Source organism: Monodon monoceros, unplaced genomic scaffold (assembly GCF_005190385.1).
Source record: "Monodon monoceros isolate NGI ecotype Baffin Bay Population unplaced genomic scaffold, NGI_Narwhal_1 Super_Scaffold_8, whole genome shotgun sequence".
NCBI lineage: Eukaryota > Metazoa > Chordata > Mammalia > Artiodactyla > Monodontidae > Monodon > Monodon monoceros.
Window position 1 is genome coordinate 28256549 of NW_021703785.1, and position 20858 is coordinate 28277406.

The following is a 20858-nucleotide window of genomic DNA, read 5'->3' on the forward strand; positions in this document are numbered from 1 at the left end:
CTGTCCCTAGCCTCTGCAAACCACAAATCTGTCCTCCATCTCTGTAATTTGTCATTTCAAGAATGTTATATAAATGGACTCATGCAGTATGTAACCTTTTGGGATTGGTTCTTTTCCACTTAGCATAATTTCCTTGAGATTCATCCAAGTTGTTGCATATACCAAGCTTGCACCTTTTATTGCTGAGTAAGTGTTCCATGGCATGGATATACCACAGTTTGCTTAACCCTTCATTCATTAAATAACATCTGAGTTGTTTCCAGTTTTGATTATTTTGAATAAAGCTTCTATGAACATTCACGTGCTGGTGTTTGTATAAACATAAGTTTTCATTCCTCTGGTATAAATGCCTAAGAGTGCAACTGCTGGATTATACTGTAAATACATGTTTAATTTTCTAAGAAAAAGCTGTACTTTTTCTAGTCTCTGTATCATTTTACATTCCCATCAGCAATGTATGAGAGATCCAGTTTCTCCACATCTTCACGAGTATTTGTTGATGTCACTATTTTTTACTCTAGCCTTTCTGATAGGTGTGTACTAATCTCATTTTATTTTAATTTATATTTCCCTAATGGCTCATGATATTGAACTTTTTTTCATGTGCTTATCTGCCTTCTGTATATCTTCTTCAGTGACATGTCCGTTCATGTCTTTTGCCCATTTTCTAATTGGGCTGCTTGCTTGTTTGTTTTCTACTCTCTGAGTTTTGAGAATTCTTTATATATGCTGGATGCTAGTCATTTGTCAGATACGTGGTTTGCAAACATTTTCTCCCAGTCTGTAACTTTACTGCTACTAGTTTTAAAACTGCATATTTTAATTGTTTACTCCTAGGATATAGATATATTATTCATTTTTATAGATTTATTTGTACCCTGTGACTTTGCTAAATCCACACATTGTTACTAGTGACTTTTTTTTGCAGACTTAAGATTCTTTTTTATGTCTCCTATAGATAAACACATTTGATTTCTAGGAGATAATTTCTTCTTTCTAACTATACCTTTTATTTCTTTTTCTTGGGTTACTGCACTGGATAGCATATCTAGCACATTGTTGAGTATGATTGCTGAGAGTAGATATCTTTCCCTTGTTTGCAATCTAGGGTGAAGGCATTCAGTCTTTTACTATGTTAGCTGTGTGTTTTTCATACATACTCTTAATCCAGTTTTGGAATTCTCTTCTGTTCCTAATTTACTTAGGCTTTTGTCATGAATGGGTATTTGATTTTTGTCAAATGCTTCTTCCATGTTTATTTACAGTGTCTTATTATTTTTTTTCTCTTACTTTTGTTGGTGTGGATTTTGGATTGCTTTTCCAGTGTTGTACATCCTTGTTTGAGTTGATCATGGTGTATTATCTTTTTAAGAGTATTGTCGGATTTGAATTATTAATATTTGTTTTTAATATCTCTGGAAGACCTATTTACATGTTATATGTCAGTTAACTTTAGTATACTTTGATTTAACAAGAAGTACTCCATTTTTTTCCTAATTATTTATGGAAGAAGGGTAGAATTTTGAGACTAAATGTTCTTGGTACTCAAAGTGTCATTTTATTTATCTTGGATACTTGTTGGACATACTCTAATTGTTGGAATTTGCATTTGTAGACTATCTTAAACTAGTTCTGTATATTTATGATGTAAATGTTGATTTCAAAAATGTGGTTGGAGTCTGATGAATAAAATGCTGGACCAAAATACAAATTGAGTATTTAGTTCTTTTTGTTTGTTTGTTTGTTTGTTTGGCTGTGTTGGGTCTTCGTTGCTGTGCACGGGCTTTCTCTAGCTGCGGTGAGTGGGGGCTACTCTTCTTTGCAGTGCACAGCTTCTCATTGCGGTGGCTTCTTTTATTGCCGAGCATGGGCTCTAGGCATGTGGGCTTCAGTAGTTGCAGCACGTGGGCTTCAGTAGTTGTGGCGCACGGGCTTAATTGCTCCGCGGCATGTGGGATCTTCCCGGACCAGGGATTGAACCCGCGTCGCCTGCCTTGGCAGGCGGATTCTTAACCACTGCGCCACCAGGGAATTCCCGAGCATTTAATTTTAACAATTAAAGTACCAAACATGTGCTTTGTAGTACTTATTAAGACAGATAGCTAAGAGAGAGCTTTCAGAAAGCATATGCCCATAATCTGTAGTTTTCTTAGCATTACCATTATTTGAATGAGAATGAAATTAGAATTGACTAAAGTTAAGGGATTAGTTTTTTTTTTTTAGTCCTAATTTCTGTTTAAGGCCCTATATCTACTTTTGAAAGAAATCAAAATGTAATTCAACATTTGTAGTAGGCCTTTGAGACTCTGCAGTACATCTGGTGTCCCTTAGAAAAGCAACAAATGAATATCCTTTGAATCCAGCAGTTGAGCTTTGTTGGCTCTTTTCCTATTGTGGGGTAAAAGGGTAGTCCTGATGAGTTTTTTGCTGGTGTCTTTCCAGCCCTTATCAGGTTGGTTATTGCTGTATCGCCTATGTGACTTCTACAAATCATCTAGCCTGTCTAATATTTAATTTTTTAAAAAAAATGAGAATTGATGATGATGGAAAGGAATATAAAATTGAAATATTATATCCTGTATTTCAGTCTGAAAACTTGGAGAATACAGTAATCATACCAGATATCAAACTACATAGCAATCCTTCGGCATTTAATATTTATTGCAATGTACGCCATTGCGTTCTGGAATGGCAGAAAAAGGAAACATCGTTGGCAGCTGCATCTAAGAACTCTGTGCAGAGTGGAGAATCAGATAGTGATGAAGAGGAGGAATCCAAAGAGCCCCCTATCAAGCTTCCAAAGGTAAGTCACTAAGATCCACTTTGATGCATAACCTACGTGTTTGGGCTTTAATACATATGTTTGCATTGCTAAAATGCCTTGCTTTTAATAAAATTGCACACTAAAAATAACAGAGCCTATGGGTAAAAATAGGTTTGAGCTAGATCAGGAAAACTTTATGCAACTTTATAATTGGAGTGCTAACAAAGTCAACAATTGGTACCTCAGTGGGGAGTACTTGGAAAGCATAGGAAGGGAGTTCAGTGGCTTGGAGTCTGTTACAGGGGCTGTTAAAAATGTACAAAAGCAGTACAGGGGAAATGGTGCCTTGTGGGCACTGAGCCATTGCAGATGGAAGTGGAACTCTGTGCTCCTGGTTGTGCAGCAGCTGAGCTGAGAGCTTTTGCCTTTTCTGCATAAGGTTAATTGTACTCTTGCTATCCTGGCTCCCTTTGCCTAGGAAAAAAATTACATATGAACCAATTCTGCATTGTTCTGATATCACTCCCATATTTACCAGAGGCATATAATCTAATTGGTGTTATGGAAACATGTATTGAAGTAGAACAAACTGTTCTTAAGGTACTCTGTTCTATTTAAGCATTGGTATATTTTAAGACTATAATGTTACTTTATATATGTATTTTTCTATATAGTATGTGTAGTTAGTATTTCTAACAAAAGAATGGGTAAAAATATAAACATATTTTAAAATGTTACCTTTATTATAAATGATTTATGCATTTGTTTTTTTCTAAATACAAACATTTTGAAATGATTTCCTTTATCATAAATGATTCGTGTATATTGTCTTTTTACTAAATGGATACCTTAAAATTGTGCCTTGAAAACTTCTTTATATGCATACGTAAGATATCATGTAAATACTTACTTTACTACTTGGAAATAGAAGCCAGATAGAGGCTGTGTTCCTGATCTGTTTATTTTGTACATTTCATGGTGGCTCTTCATAAGTTCACCACTGTCCTTTATCATTACTGTCAGGTTCTTCTCACCTTATTCTCAGCAGTTGACTTGCTTCCTGTTTAATAGAGTAGTAGAGGTTTTGTGAAGTTCCTCAGCCTCTTAATCAGCCACCTTCAAATGTCCTTATCTCCTCTTGGGACCCTTTTCCCCTTACTCGTTTTCTCTCCAGTGTCCTTAACTGTACCTTCTCTACTAGCTTCTTTCTTCAACTTAAAACAAACAGGCTCATCTTTTCCATATAAGTTTCTCCAGGTAAAGAGCATGGCCTCTAATTTCTGATTTCTTATGCTTAATTAGGGGAGGTTGAGGAAAAATACATTGTTAAGTTAGGATATGGGGATATGAAGGAATCAAGTATACTTTTGTTATAAGAATTCCATTCTGTGTGTGGGTGAGTCCTACTGTACTATAGTAATCACTCAGCTTAGGTTCAACATTAGGAAGGAAAATAAAGACCCAGAGAAACCTTTCACACAGGTATGCAGATTTTGAATAATAAACTATAGTCAATTTAAAAGGTACTGCACAATCAAGAACAACTGATTCTTAGGCTGTTTTAAAACATCAGGATGAATGAGTATTAAAGAAATAAAATATCAGGCATTCTTAAGACAGTGAATTTTCAGCATGATTAACAGAGTTAAAAGATGCAGAGTCAAAAAGGGATCTTTACAAGAAAAGTAGAAGAAAAGCAAATAGCTCAAGTAATTAATATTGAGTTTTCCATCAAGTACTGACCTGTCAGGAAACAGGGTATAGTGATGAATATGGGCAGTAGAGTCAAACTGCCTGAGTTCAAACTTGCCATTAAAAATACTAGCTGTGTGATGCTGCAAAAGTTGTTTGACCGCTCTCTGCCTCAGTTTTGTCATTTGTGAAATGGGGATAATGCCTATCTCATAGGTAGTAGTGAGGATTCAAAGAGTTAATAAATGCACATGTGCTCAATAAATGATAGCTGTAGTTGTAAGTATCAGGTGCAAACAGGAAAATGTGTAGGTCCAAATGAATTTCATTAGTTTTCAGGGAACTCATCAGTTTATTAAGAAATACTTCATATCCAAGGAAATGAAACCTCTAGACAATCAGTGAGATCAGAGAAGAAGGAGCAATGGGATGCCTTTATGCAGAGGTAGTCAGAATGCCATGGGTGGGGGCAGGGCAGGGAGTGAAACTTTCAGGTCTTAGGCAGCAGTTTGCAGGGCACAGAAGAAGAGATGAAGCCTTTAGGGTTTGAGGTGATGGGAGTGTGAGAGCAGGTGAGAAATGTGGACTTTTTCTTTTCCTTTTGACCATTTCTGTGCCTCTGCTCCAGATGCTCTTTCATGTCAGTTCCTCCCTTTTCTTTGTTGTTTCTCTCTTGCTCCTCCTGAATGTGTGGCTGTCACTTTCCTTTTTCTTGCGGATGTTTCTTTGTCTCCTGCTTCTTTTTTATTTCACATAATGAAGACAGTTTTTATTTGTTGTCAAGGTATCATTTTGATACAATTCTGTGTTTTCCCTTCTTGACTTTTAAAAGTTAGTTAAATTGTTTTTGACTCTGATGTAGACCTTGCTTGTCAGATTTTTTTGCTTTTTGTTTTTTGCAGGTCAGTAATCATTTAAAATAGTACTTTTGTACCCCCACCCGCTTAAAAGTATACCTTTCTTACCAAAAACAGTTTTTACCCAGCTCAAACTGTCTTTCATGATCTGATTTCCAGATCTTCTAAAGCGCTCCAAATTTCATAGCTGCATAATTTTTTAATAGTAGTATTAAAATCCTAATATGAATATTAGGATTCATATTTCCCATCCAAACTTATTTGAGGCTAGTCATGCCTCATATTTTGTTAAAAGATGTAGATGTACACAGATTCATTTATATACTTCTTAATTCAGTAAATTCAGTTTGTAGCAGGCATTCTATTAGGCCCTGAGAACAAAATGATGAGAAACAATCCCCACTGTAAAGAAAGTTATGTCTAGCAGGCATGTCCAGTGCCCTAAGGATTGATAGGGGTGTGCAAGGTATAGTGGAGCCCGGTGGAGTAAGGATGTAGCACTGACTGAAGATGCACCCGCAGGCAGGGAGAATGGCATTGTTACAAAAGCACAAGTGGTCAGCTTTGGCTAGAGTGGACTGGCTGAATAGGGCAAGAGTAGAGAACGGGATCATGGGCCTTAAATGTTATGCAGCCATTTTCAGATTTTGTCTGGTAACTTGGAAACATGAAAGATTTTTAGCAAAAGACTATGATCAGACTTGTATTTTATTAAAGTTACTCGGGTGCTGGAAAGGCAGATCCACTAGAGGCTGGGGAGACTAGAGCAGAGGGACCAGTGAGCCAGTTATTGCAGTCGTCTGAAGTGTTCATGGGGGATGCAACTAGGGTAGTAGCAGTGTTTGGCATAAAAGAAATATTAAGGAAGTAGAATTGTCAGGAATTGTTAATTAGTTGGTTATGAAGGCTGAAAGAGAAGGTAGAATGTAAAAATATTTCTGAAGTTTCTAGGTGGTGATGCCATTTACTTAAAGAGAAAGAACTGGAGGAGAAACAGTGCTTTGTTGGAACGATGATTAAGTTTAGTTCTGGCCGTACTGAGTGTGAAGGGGCTGTGAGATGTCCTTTGCTCACTATGTAAGATTGAAGTTCAAAAGAAAGGTCCCAGCTAGGCATACAGTTTTGGGACTTAGTGTGGTGACAGAAGTTGACACAAAATTCTGTTAGAGATGGAACAGTAGGTGGGATCAAGAACATTGTTTAAAAACTAAATTAGCTTTGAAAAGTTGTAAGAGCACTTTTTCCTCTGGGTGTGAAGAGAAGGGAAGAAGGTGGTAGAAGTCGTAGATAAATTTGTGCGTTAGAGGCTAGGAGGTTAGACATTTCACACCTGGATCTTCTGAGGAGCAGAATTCTTCTCCTCTTCCTGCCCCCATGCCTTCCTCCTCTACTGCGTCTGTTGCTGTTGCCTCTTCTTCCTCCCTTCTCTCACTCCTCTCTAGATTTTTATTTTTTATTATTTGTAAATGATGTTGCTACCAAATATTTACTTTAGAGAAGAAAATTTTAAAGACAGTATACTTCACTCTGTAGTAATATGTAAATCTACTTTTGGTTTCCTTTTGAGCTTGTTCAAATGTTTTCTGTAAGTCTTAGAACTGATTCCAGGAGTTTTTAATAGAAATAATTTCTAATGGCAAAGAGTTTATTAATATTAAATCTAAATATGATGGATCTAAACGCTTATGTTATTGTTTGTTAGTGAAATAATAATGCCACCTTTGGAAATACATGATTTGAGGAGAGAAAAATAAAACCTCAGAAGACCTTTTTTTTCTTTTTTTTGGCCAAATATGTTTTTGCCTCACTTTTCTCAACAGTGACATTGGACTAGCTGTACCAGTTAATTATTTGGGTTTTGTGTTCCTTCAAGTATAACAGAGAGCTTTCAGGATTTAATTGTTTGAAAGTAACAGTAAAGATAACATTCAGTAAATTTACAAAAGACTATTTTATGAAGAGAAGTGGAAGACTGTGTGTTTGGTGGTTAGTTATAGTTTATCGTGGCACGTATTGAGTGCTTAGTGTGTTATCTTATTATAATGAACTATTCTATTTAGCAGTCAGACTTATTAATCATTTATTTTGCTATTTATAAAGGCAGTGCATAATCAATGTAGATAATTTGAAAAAATGGAGAACATTTTTATAAAAAGGAAAAGAAAATTTTACATTAGAAGTTATTTCTAAAATCCTATTAACCAAAAATACCCACTGTAAACATTTTTGTATATGCACATTAAAAATATATTTATTTCTGCACAAATGAAATCATATTGTATTTGCAGTACTACATATTTTTTTGTCCTTATACTCTTCCTTCCTAATATTGAGGGAGGACATATAGTGTGTTCTCAGTGACTATAAGACAGGCTTCAAAGTGTAAAGTGCAATTTCAAAGTTTGTACATATAGTAAAATACTCTCAGCCAAACCTCAGAAAAAAGTCTTAATTCACCACGTGTTGTGCTCCTTTGCTCAATGATTCAAAGCTAAATATGATTGGAAAACTTGAGGTTGATTTTTATTTTGTTGTGTATTGAATACATATCACAGTTCTGGAAATGAATTAGTTTTCCCCCTTATTAAAAAAAAAATCCACACCGAACTAAGATACAGATGATAAGCGAGAATCACAGTGGTTAACCTAGACAGACGGGTAATTCCTTGTCTTGATCGTTTTGACTAACGTTTTATGAGTGTTTTTCACGAAAGCCATCTAGTGCTCTGCTCCTGGGCAGCCCACCTGAGTTACCTGTTCTCATACATTTGTTATCATACCTTAAACTTATTAGAGAGACAGCTCGGGAATATGTTCAGTAAGTAGCCTTACTGTTTTTGCAAAGGTTCAATACTTTCTCTGTTGCTATAGGAATCTACTTACAAAAAGAAACCCTAGCCAAAAATGTCATCCGTGAAGAATTCTTTGAATTGTGAAAAGTCATGATTGGTAGTGGTAGAGTAAGCAATCTTCAAGACTGATGGATAGAGTAGTCTCCTACTGGCCTGAGAATAGAGCCCTACTTTTGTATTGTACTCAGGAGATCTTTGACTTCAGATTTGTTTTCTGTATGGACATAAACAGATAGAAATCTTGGACAGCATGTTTTTATTTTCTAGTCTGTTTCAGGAAAATAAACTATATGAAATGGCAAGTTTTCATTTCCATTTAATTAATTGAAACTCTATACAAGCACTTCTGTAATCTTAGCTATAATCAAGTATTCTAGGATTTTAGATAACTTCTCTGAAGACAGTCCTATTAGTTATTTTGACTTCTCAGTCATATCTGTATTCTTCAGAAACCTTGCAGATAGTAATCAGAACTGCAACTGACTTGCCTGCAGTTGATTTAACCCTTGTCGGACAAGTTGCAGTGGTTTTTAGCGCACAGCTGGGAGAGTAAATAAATATTTGTTGTCTGCCTATCATGTGCAGGCAGTGGGATAGTCATGGGAGATATTAGTTAAGATATACTCTGTGTCCACAAGGAGATCCCAGTTTAGTTGGCAAAATGGAAACAAAAATAGTCACACTATAACATAATAAGTGCTATAAAAGAGGTCTGGACTGGATAAGCATTATATAGAAGATTCATTTACTCTGTTAGATTACAAACTCGTAGAGAACAAGGTCTAGTATAATATATCTCGTATCTCCTGTAGCAAGTTGTACAAAATAAGTACTTAAAATGTTTATGTAATATATGAATTAATGTACAGATCTCAGCAGAGAGAATATCTTCTGTTTTGCTTAATAGAATTAATAATGCTTTGATGCATTTCTACTAATTAATCTAGTTTTAACTTTTTCTGTTACTTACTTCTTCTCCAAATAATTTAACACTTCTTGAGAAGATCTTACACATTTCCTTTTCAAAATGTTGACATTGACTGAGAAATGGAATTGCATTGTCTATTGTTCTGTCAGCCCTCTGAAAGTATTTCCTTATACCAGTTCATCACATTTGCTGTCTCAGTCTTTAGTTACAGATTTATCTATCTTTTGCTAGATACTGAGTTATATTTTTCTTGGTCCTGATGAGGAATAAGATAATTAAAGTAATCCTACAAGAATAAGGGACACCATCTACAAATAATAATATGGTGATTGTACCATATAGGAAAGGCTAAGATGAAAAGTTCCTTTTTTAATCTTTTCACCATATGTACTGTCTTGCCTTCTTTTCTGGTCGTAAGTAACAATCAGCGTAACAGAAGAGCGCCAATTTTGACTTGAGAACAGCCAAATGAACTTTGTAAATTAATAGTTTATTTTTTTCTGAGTGAATGCAGTCTAGTACCTAGTTCACTGTTAAACCATTTTCATGATGTTTTATTATGGCTTCATTATCCTGAAACTACTTTTTAAGTAGTGCCACTACATATATATATATATATTTTTTAACAGTTTGACAGTTTCCTTTTATTTATTTATTTATGGCTGTGTTGGGAGTGCCACTATTTTTTAACCTCCTGTGTTACCAGATGATTTTCTAAATCTTGAAATTAAACACACTGGGTTTTACTCTTTTTTATGTGATGACTTTTTTGCCTTTAAAATATTGTACCATTACTCATTTGCTGTGGAAGTAAGCTGTACCAATTTTACTGCCTGAGAAGTGTTATTAGCTCACATGCTATAAAGTATAATTTTTATTTTCATCTTAAATAGATCATTGAGGTTGGACTCTGTGAAGTTTTTGAATTGATCAAGGAGACGCGATTTTCTCATCCATCCCTGTGCCTCAGGAGTCTCCAAGCCCTGCTTAACGTGCTTCAGGGTCAGCAGCCAGAAGGCCTCCAGTCAGAGCCACCCGAGGTCCTAGGTAAGAGCTTAGGCACATTGAATGAAGCCTTTAAATGTAAAGAGCTTCTCTTATGGAGCACATACAGCAGCCTGTAATTCAATCTCTGTTTGTTTATGGTGCTGAAACAGCAGGGGTATAAATTTTAAGTTACTTTGCTGTGTTCCCCTGGAGTTATGATTTAAGAGTTATAGTTCATGCACAGTCATTTCCTGATTATTACGATGGGGAAAAGCAAAATATAAATTCTTGGAACCCAGAAATAATCCTCAAGCCTTATAGTCACTATGAACTTAAATCATTCTTAATAAACCTTTGGCCAAAATAGCTAACATTGACTTTGTCTAACTTTACATGTTACTTTGGAGAGTTAAAAAAGTAGGAAAAGAGGGAACAAATACTACCAACCCAAAACAACACAATTAGTTTCTAAACAGAGAGGACATTTCTTTTGCGTTCATGATAAATAAAAATTTATTTTTGTTAAAGATAAAGCTTTTGAATTAGTAGCAACTTCCATTAAGTAAAAATGTTTGCTTTTTGTAAAGTGCATTTGAATTTTATGAATGCCTGCCTTTCATGCCCGTGACCTAGGCTCAACACATAATCCTGTAAGCAGGACGGGAACTCTTAAGGAAGAGAAATACAGATGGAAGCTAAATTTTGAAGGCTAATTGCTTTTCTCTGATGCTAACTGTGGGCCTTCAAAGAGTCTAGAGTTTTCTAAATCTCAAGCATTAGCTTGTTTGAGTCATATATGTGGGCCCTAAGTGTGGAGTATCTGATTCAGTAGATTTGGGATGGGACCTGAGAATTTGCATTTGGAGTAAGTTTCTGGGTAATGCTGATGCTCATGCTGCTGGTCTGGGGACCACACTGCTGGTCTGGATTAGAGTTTCGTCTTTTTTCTCTACTTGGCTATTTGGATTATGTTAGATCCACATGTGAGAACCTAATTACATGGTTTTAATTTACATGTCAGATTGTTATTTTTTTGGTCATGTATTGTGATTAGTTTTTGTGTTCCATTTGTTTTGTTACTGCTTTGTTTTAGTTGGTGGGGGGAGTACTGGCCATGAAAATAAGCTGAGGATTTTTAAAAACAACAACAGCCCCCCAATTCACCATGTTATGAAATACTACTACCAAATAAAGCTGCATATGTTACAAAGCAGGCACCTTGTTTATTGTCATTGTAGCACCAGTGATCGATTACTATTATAATGTACTACTTGACTTCATGGCATTTTATTGAAGATTTAATTAATTTTATTTAAGAATATTTTGCTAGTTAACCTTAGCTCTGGTTTGTAAATTAGCAAATAATTGAAGTATTTAAAATATCCACTAAAACAGTATATCCTATATCTTACTTTGAACAACATGCTAATCCTTGCTTTCCTCCTAGATCTTCTGCCATTTTGTTGTCTTCTATCATTTGTTGTATCCTTTCTCTTATATTCAGTTTATACATAAATACTCCCTCTCCTTTATTCTTTTCAAAATAGATCTTCTTCTTAATACTGGGTTTTAAAATTATAATATGTGCTTTAGCTTAATCGTCTTCTTTCTGTCAAAACTTAGGTCTCCTGATTAATTTGTTTTTATTTTCTTACTAACAGTTTCAAATGCTGCTATACTGTCATTGGTCTCTCTTCTGTCCTTTCAATGCTTACCTTTTTTTTTTTTAATTTTTTTTTTTTAACATCTTTATTGGGGTATAATTGCTTTACAATGGTGTGTTAGTTTCTGCTTTATAACAAAGTGAATCAGTTATACATATACATATGTTCCCATATGTCTTCCCTCTTGCGTCTCCCTCCCTCCCACTCTCCCTATCCCACCCCTCCAGGCTGTCACAAAGCACCCCAGCTAATATCCCTGGGCCATGCGGCTGCTTCCCACTAGCTATCTACCTTACTACGTTTGTTAGTGTGTATATGTCCATGACTCTCTCTCACCCTGTCAAAGCTCACCCTTCCCCCTCCCCATATCCTCAAGTCTGTTCTCCAGTAGGTCTGCGTCTTTATTCCTGTCTTACCCCTAGGTTCTTCATGACATTTTTTTTTCTTAAATTCCATATATATGTGTTAGCATACGGTATTTGTCTTTTTCTTTCTGACTTACTTCACTCTGTATGACAGACTCTAGGTCTATCCATCTCATTACAAATAGCTCAATTTCGTTTCTTTTTAAGGCTGAGTAATATTCCATTGTATATATGTGCCACATCTTCTTTATCCATTCATCCGATGATGGGCACTTAGGTTGTTTCCATCTCCGGGCTATTGTAAATAGAGCTGCAATGAACATTTTGGTACATGACTCTTTTTGAATTTTGGTTTTCTCAGGGTATATGCCCAGTAGTGGGATTGCTGGGTCATATGGTAATTCTATTTGTAGTTTTTTAAGGAACCTCCATACTGTTCTCCATAGCGGCTGAACCAATTCACATTCCCACCAGCAGTGCAAGAGTGTTCCCTTTTCTCCACACCCTCTCCAGCATTTATTGTTTCTAGATTTTTTGATGATGGCCATTCTGACTGGTGTGAGATGATATCTCATTGTAGTTTTGATTTGCATTTCTCTAATGATTAATGATGTTGAGCATTCTTTCATGTGTTTGTTGGCAACCTGTATATCTTCTTTGGAGAAATGTCTATTTAGGTCTTCTGCCCATTTTTGGATTGGGTTGTTTGTTTTTTTGTTATTGAGCTGCATGAGCTGCTTGTAAATTTTGGAGATTAATCCTTTGTCAGTTGCTTCATTTGCAAATATTTTCTCCCATTCTGAGGGTTGTCTTTTGGTCTTGTTTATGGTTTCCTTTGCTGTGCAAAAGCTTTGAAGTTTCATTAGGTCCCATTTGTTTATTTTTGTTTTTATTTCCATTTCTCTAGGAGGTGGATCAGAAAGGATCTTGCTGTGATTTATGTCATAGAGTGTTCTGCCTATGTTTTCCTCTAAGAGTTTGATACTTCCGGCCTTACATTTAGGTCTTTAATCCATTTTGAGCTTATTTTTGTGTATGGTGTTAGGGAGTGATCTAATCTCATACTTTTACATGTATCTGTCCAGTTTTCCCAGCACCATTTATTGAAGAGGCTGTCCTTTCTCCACTGTACATTCCTGCCACCTTTATCAAAGATAAGGTGTCCATATGTGCGTGGGTTTATCTCTGGGCTTTCTATCCTGTTCCATTGATCTATATTTCTGTTTTTGTGCCAGTACCATACTGTCTACATTACTGTAGCTTTGTAGTATAGTCTGAAGTCAGGGAGCCTGATTCCTCCAGCTCCATTTTTCTTTCTCAAGATTGCTTTGGCTATTCGGGGTCTTTTGTGTTTCCATACAAATTGCAAAATTTTTTGTTCTAGTTCTGTGAAAAATGCCAGTGGTAGTTTGACAGGGATTGCATTGAATCTGTAGATTGCTTTGGGTAGTAGAGTCATTTTCACAATGTTGATTCTTCCCATCCAAGAACATGGTATATCTCTCCATCTATTTGTATCATCTTTAATTTCTTTCATCAGTGTCTTATAATTTTCTGCATACAGGTCTTTCATCTCCTTAGGTAGGTTTATTCCTAGATATTTTATTCTTTTCGTTGCAATGGTAAATGGGAGTGTTTTCTTGATTTCATTTTCAGATTTTTCATCATTAGTATATCGGAATGCCAGAGATTTCTGTGCATTAATTTTGTATCCTGCTACTTTACCAAATTCATTGATTAGCTCTAGTAGTTTTCTGGTAGCATGTTTAGGATTCTCTATGTATAGTATCATGTCATCTGCAAACAGTGACAGCTTTACTTCTTCTTTTCCGATTTGGATTCCTTTTATTTCCTTTTCTTCTCTGATTGCTGTGGCTAAAACTTCCAAACCTATGTTGAATAAGAGTGGTGAGAGTGGGCAACCTTGTCTTGTTCCTGATCTTTGTGGAAATGCTTTCAGTTTTTCACCATTGAGGATGATGTTTGCTGTGGGCTTGTCATATATGACCTTTATTATGTTGAGGAAAGTTCCCTCTATGCCTACTTTCTGCAGGGTTTTTATCATAAACGGGTGTTGAATTTTGTCGAAAGCTTTCTCTGCATCTATTGAGATGATCATATGGTTTTTCTCGTTCAATTTGTTAATATGGTTTATCACATTGATAGATTTGCGTATATTGAAGAATCCTTGCATTCCTGGAATAAACCCCACTTGATCATGGTGTATGATCCTTTTAATGTGCTGTTGGATTCTGTTTGCTAGTATTTTGTTGAGGATTTTTGCATCTATGTTCATCAGTGATATTGGCCTGTAGCTTTCTTTCTTTGTGACATCCTTGTCTGGTTTTGGTATCAAGGTGATGGTGGCCTCATAGAAGGAATTTGGGAGTGTTCCTCCCTCTGCTATATTTTGGAAGAGTTTGAGAAGGATAGGTGTTAGCTCTTCTCTAAATGTTTGATAGAATTCGCCTGTGAAGCCATCTGGTCCTGGGCTCTTGTTTGTTGGAAGATTTTTAATCAGAGTCTCAATTTCAGTGCTTGTGATTGGTCTGTTCATATTTTCTATTTCTTCCTGATTCAGTCTTGGCAGGTTGTGCATTTCTAAGAATTTGTCCATTTCTTCCAGATTGTCCATTTTATTGGCATAGAGTTGCTTGTAGTAATCTCTCATGATTTTTTTTATTTCTGCAGTGTCAGTTGTTACTTCCCCTTTTTCATTTCTAATTCTATTGATTTGAGTCTTCTCCCTTTTTTTCTTGATGAGTCTGGCTAGTGGTTTATCTATTTTGTTTATCTTCTCAAAGAACCAGCTTTTAGTTTTATTGATCTTTGCTATCGTTTCCTTCATTTCTTTTTCATTTATTTCTGATCTGATTTTTATGATTTCTTTCCTTCTGCTAGCTTTGGGGTTTTTTTGTTCTTCTTTCTCTAATTGCTTGAGGTGCAAGGTTAGGTTGTTTATTCGAGATGTTTCCTGCTTCTCAATGCTTACCTTTCTGATCTCTTCACTGCTTTGACTTACTTTTCTGTTCAGGCGTTTATCAGCACTTCATACTTTTTATTTTGTTTAATTGGCACAAAGGTGTAAGTAATAATTTGGTTCTTTAAATCGAAATTTGTATTGAAATCTGTCTCTTTTTTCCTTTGATTTAATATCATAGGCACATTAGTTACACTTTTTCCACATTGCTTTTTTTCATGTTACTCATAGAAATATATGTATATTTATATCTCTTTTATTGTTGGGATAGTTTGACGATTATTATACATCAGACTTCTCTTTTTTTTTTTTTTTTTTTTTTTGCGGTATGCGGGCCTCTCACTATTGTGGCATCTCCCGTTGCGGAGCACAGGCTCCAGACGCGCAGACTCAGTGGCCATGGCTCACGGGCCCAGCCGCTCCGCGGCATGTGGGATCTTCCCAGACTGGGGCACGAACCCATGTCCCCTGCATTGGCAGGCGGACTCTCAACCACTGCGCCACCAGGGAAGCCCCATCAGACTTCTCTTTGCAGATGGATTTGATTTACAAATTGTCCAGTGTTTTTAAAAAAATCCTTCCCTTGTATCTATCTTTCTGTTCAGTTTAAGATTAGAATATATGTTCTCAATTATTCACTTAAATGTAAAGTGCCTTCTATATTCTGTGCTAAGAGTGTATAATATAGGGGTGATCAATATAAACATTGTTGCTGTTATTATGGAATTTAGCATCAGACAGTTGGACACATGTATGATTACAAATGTAATGATTATAAATGATTTTGGATAGATTCCATTTTTTCATTTACAAAAGTAAGTAGTTCACTAAATATTCTCCAAGGTCATTTTTATATAAATATTCTAACTTTTGGGGGGAAAGGGTAACCGGAAAGGAACTAATGCAAAGTAAGTGTTGTAACTGCCTTAAATATTTTTTTATAATGAGGCAAGGTATAAACAGACAAACAGATACCATATAATGTTCTGTGTGTTAAATGAATATAATTGAGTTCTATTTTATCCACAGAGTCTCTCTTCCAGCTCCTTTTGGAAATCACTGTTCGAAGTACTGGAATGAATGACAGCACAGGACAGTCTCTGACAGCACTTTCCTGTGCTTGTCTCTTTAGTCTGGTGGCTTCTTGGGGAGAAACAGGAAGGACACTTCAGGCCATCTCTGCTATCCTCACCAACAATGGCAGCCATGCTTGCCAAACTATTCAGGTATTTCATATCTCTAGCTGCTTAGAAATGGATAGGATGCCAAGTTGCAATTTCACCTCAGTTTCTGTCAAAGCAGTGTCTGCTTTTTCTCACTCAGTATAGTGGTTTGATGTGTTCAAGGTTGATATATAAATAATCTAAGCTATTTGAGCTAAGCTACATGTGTTCAACTCTGTGACATTAAAGGTAATAAAGTGAAATTTGGCAAAAGCTTAAATCTTTAACCTGGTCTTTGTGTCAGCATTACAGCCTCCGTTTTCATTGCATTGCCTTGCTCTCTGCCTTCCCCCACCTCCCATCTTGCCCTGAATTTTCGAGTATGGAATTCCTTCATAGTTTCTAAATATCTTTTCTGTATTGAAAGAAAAGGATATATCATTTTTACTGTATTTTTGATTGGTTGATTATAGTTTTTCATGAATTGATTTGTTTCTGAACTACTTCAGCTTCATGTATAGCATTTTGAACTTTTAATATGCAGTTGTGGGATAAGCTCCTCATCCTTGTTAGTAGTGGGAAATATAACCCTACTTATAGGCAAACTTGATTTAATTCTTTTGGACTGTTCTGGAAATTGAGTAAGAAGTTACAGTTTTAAGTCTCTGTTATGTGCTTTTCTCTGGCCCCTTGGATGACCTCCAGAACACACGGAAGGGATGCCTCAGTCCCGGTATTAGTGGGCCAAAGATAGCAAAAGGAGTAAATGGGCTATTTTCTGTGACTTACTCAGTGATTTTGAACTTTCCTTGTCAATTACGAGCAGTCTCCTTACTCTAGGTTTCTATTCTTATTCTTTTCCCTCTTTTTGTCCTGCCTGAAGTCCTCTTTTCCGTTTTTATGGTCCTTACTTATTTTGAAGTCCCTCTAATTCAGTGATTTCCGAATTATTCTGCAGCTGTGCTTTGAGGGTTCAGCAAAATTTTAGTTTAAATATATGCTTAAAATATAAAAATACTTACAAAATTTTAATAGAATAAACACAAACATTCAAATATCAATGCCAAATTTTAAAAGTATAGTGACCATAAACACATGTACCTATTAGAATCCAGTGATTTATTTTTATGTAGATTTATTCCAGAGGCTATGACATGAGATCTAAACAGTGAGTTGAGACTAGCCAGTGCAGAGGGAGGAGGTGTTGGTATTGGTGGTGTAGAGAGAGAATGTTCTTGGTATCCATGTGCTAAAGCATGAAAATAAGAGTAAGAGTAGAATACTGAAGGCTGGAAGAAGTTTAGGGTAGTTATAGCGTAGCGAGCTGCCAGATGGCAGAGACAGGGCTTGAACGCGTTATCTGCCTGACTGCAATATTATGCTCAAGCACTATGCTGCACAAAACTCTTGATCCCCTGAACCAACAGCCGAGGTTCTCTGTAGACCTGCCCCGTCGCTACATACCCAACTGCAGGCCAAATGCCATATTAAAACCTGTTATCTTAACATGGCACATAGTGTTCTTCATGATTTGGCCCCATTCCACCTACCTACTTCATTTCACAAAACTCTCTTGGCCAGGCTATGACTGGGGGGAGAAAAGTCTGAAAATGTATAACTGTAACATCTCAAATTATTTTGGGATCCAAATGCATATTACTTATCTTGTTCCAACAAGCTTAAGCTGAGAGTTTAAAGTAAGGTAGGACTGGTAGTAGTACTGTAAGGTGCCTTATTGAAGGAGACTAAAATCTGTTCTGGAGGGATGAACCCCCTACTTCAGAGGCCTCCCACAAACACAACTCTGCTGTATCTGAACTCACAAACAAAAAGGACATAGAAAAAAGGCACCATCATTGAGAGTTAGTAGAAAGAAATATAGCGGAATCAATCTTGCCAAGTCTATATATATTGAAATTATTTGATATAGAGTATAAAATATATGTGTATACATATTCAATATAGTTAAAGTATTATTATTAAGTATCAAAAGTATTATTAAGGAATAAGGATATAAAAAGTAATCAGGTCAGAAAATGAACCAAATAGAACTCCTGGAAATGAAAAACCAAATACTTACAATTAGAAACTTAAAGGATGAGTTAACCAGTGGATAATACAGTTGAAGATAGGAGCAGTGAACTGAAAGATAAAGAGGAAAAAATTATTCAGAATGCGGCACAGAGAGACAAAATATGAAAAATAAGAAACATGGATAGAGAATGAGAAAGTCTAAAGTATCAGTACAACCTGCGTTCCACAAGGCAGTGGTAGATTTGTGGAGAGGCAGTATTTGAAATAATGGCTAAGATTTTCCAGAATTGGTGAATGACTTGGAATCCTCAGTTTAAGGAAGTCTGGTTTATCAGAATAAATTCTCTAGGTCCTGCCACAGTGTCGGTGAGAGAAAATCAATAGGATAGGAAAAGGGGTATATCTGAGACTTCTGATTGTAGCACTGGGTTTTCTTAAAACTTTAATACCCTGTTAGAAAGCATGAGAGAAACAGAGCCATGTTGAAGACACTTTAGTTTCTGCTCTCCCCTCCATCCCTGCAGTTTACACTAAGATTATAATAAAGGATTTTTTTAAAGTATAAACTTTTAAGAATGGGACACATTTTTAGAAGATAAATATTGGGGAGAGCTTAAACTTAAGCTTCTCAAGAGGCTAGTGCCCATAGAAAGTAAGTTGATTTTCACATAAAACTATAGATAGGATTTAGAATTGGAAATAATAAATACCTGGAAAGTGGTGGTGAGGGGAAGAGCTAAAAATTGATTGGAAGTCCGTGTAATGAAAGCTCGAGAACCCCAGAGCCCTTCCTCTACGCTTCCCAGCCAGTCAGCTGTCCTTCTCTCATACCCCTAAGAGTTAGGTTTGCTGTCTAAAGAAATTGAGCCAGAGAGGCCAGAGGAAACCAGGCACAGTTGAGAGTGGAATTGAGGAGCCAGGCTGAAGATGGAGATTAAGTGAAAGTCTCCATATCGATGATGAAATTTCTTTTCTTTTCTTTTTTTTTTTTTTTTTTTTTTTTTGTGGTACGCGGGCCTGGGCCTCTCACTGTTGTGGCCTCTCCCATTGTGGAGCACAGGCTCCGGACGCGCAGGCTCAGTGGCCATGGCTCATGGGCCTAGCTGCTCCGCAGCATGTGGGATCTTCCCGGACTGGGGCATGAACCCGTGTCCCCTGCATCGGCAGGCGGACTCTCAACCACTGCGCCACCAGGGAAGGCCCGATGATGAAATTTCTTAATCCTCACTGAGTTCCCAGTACACTGGGGGTGAGGCTTATAGCTTCTAGGAAAAAGACTGGCAGATCCTTCTTTGGAGAAAAAGTGAGAAAAGACGTATAGATGTGGACATTTGGCGGGGGCAGGGGGGTGTCTGGGAGATCCTCCGATGAAACTGCTAAACTTAGTATGATCATTTTGAGGTGAGCTCACTACCTTTCACACCCTGTCCATTCATAGCAGCTTCCTATCAGATTTTTAGTCACTTACTCTTTAAAAATAAGTGCACAGCCAAGTATCACTAGACTAACATGAAAGACAGAATCCCCCAAATCAGTAAAAATAGTAATAATAATAATAAAAGAAACTTTGATGAAAAGAGTATAGGGAACAGAAAAGCTCTAAGAAAACTGTAATTAGTATTTTGAAGAGGGATGAGAAAATGATTATTTACATTAAACAGCAGTATTTTTAAAAAAACTCAGAACAAAGAGTTTTTACAAGTTAAAAAAAATAAGATAGCAGCATGAAAATCAGTAGAAGGGTTAGAAGTTCAGATTAAAGAGGTCCCCAGACAATAGAAAAAAGAGAGAGAAAGAAAATAGGTGACATAAAGTAAAATTAGAGCATCCTTCCAGAAAATCCAATATCTAATAGGTATTCAAGCAGAGAGGAGGAAATTACCTAAGCTTTATAAGGAAAATTCCCATCCACCAAAGATACTTATTTTCAGATTGACAGAACACACCCTCAGTGCCCAACACAATGAACGGCAAAAGACTCACACCAGGTATAACGTTGCAAAATCATAACAGACCGTAAAGGGAAAATAATGTTCCAGAGTGCAAGGACAGGTTATATACCAAAGATTAGGCAGAATGCCATTGGACTGCTCAAAAGCAACATTGGCATAGAAAATAACAAACAGTGCCTTCAAAGTTCTGAGCGAAAATGATGTCACTATATCTAGCTCAATTGTCAGTCATGTTTGAGGGAAGATAAAGATGCTTTTGAACATGCAAGACATGGAACATTTTTAACCTCTGTGCCTGCCCTTGTCCGTAGTCTAGACTGGAGCAGGGCCTCTTGAGGGATGTTGCCAAGGGGAAAAAGTAGAAATGATGTGTTTGACTCTATTGAGAGGAGTATGAGGAGCACTTAGGGGTAGGTATAGAAAAAACTTAGCAAACGCAAAAATAGGGCAATTGTTGACTCGATGAAGAAAAAGAAAAATTATATAAGGGAAATGTAGTATGTAATGCAGTTGGCTCAGTTCTGAACCATGATCACACAGACATAGTGAAATGACCTCTGACTACTGGTTTAACCAGAAATTATTGTACAGCTCAATTCTGAGGATTTGGGAAGAGAGGA

General features: G+C 36.5%; 1 protein-coding gene across 7 annotated transcripts in view; it reads left to right on the forward strand.

Annotated features, from left to right (window-relative positions):
- Window positions 1-20858, forward strand: part of MYCBP2 (MYC binding protein 2) — a 276011-nt gene that overhangs the window by 40447 nt on the left and 214706 nt on the right. For 6 of the 7 annotated variants that reach the window (XM_029210306.1, XM_029210307.1, XM_029210310.1 and 3 more), the window contains exons 3-5: window positions 2588-2803; window positions 9987-10140; window positions 16119-16315. In XM_029210306.1, the coding sequence (XP_029066139.1) occupies window positions 2588-2803; window positions 9987-10140; window positions 16119-16315 (567 nt within the window). Of the gene's footprint in view, window positions 1-2587; window positions 2804-9986; window positions 10141-16118; window positions 16316-20858 lie in introns of those variants that run through there. The other variant, XM_029210311.1, reaches the window with a different exon arrangement.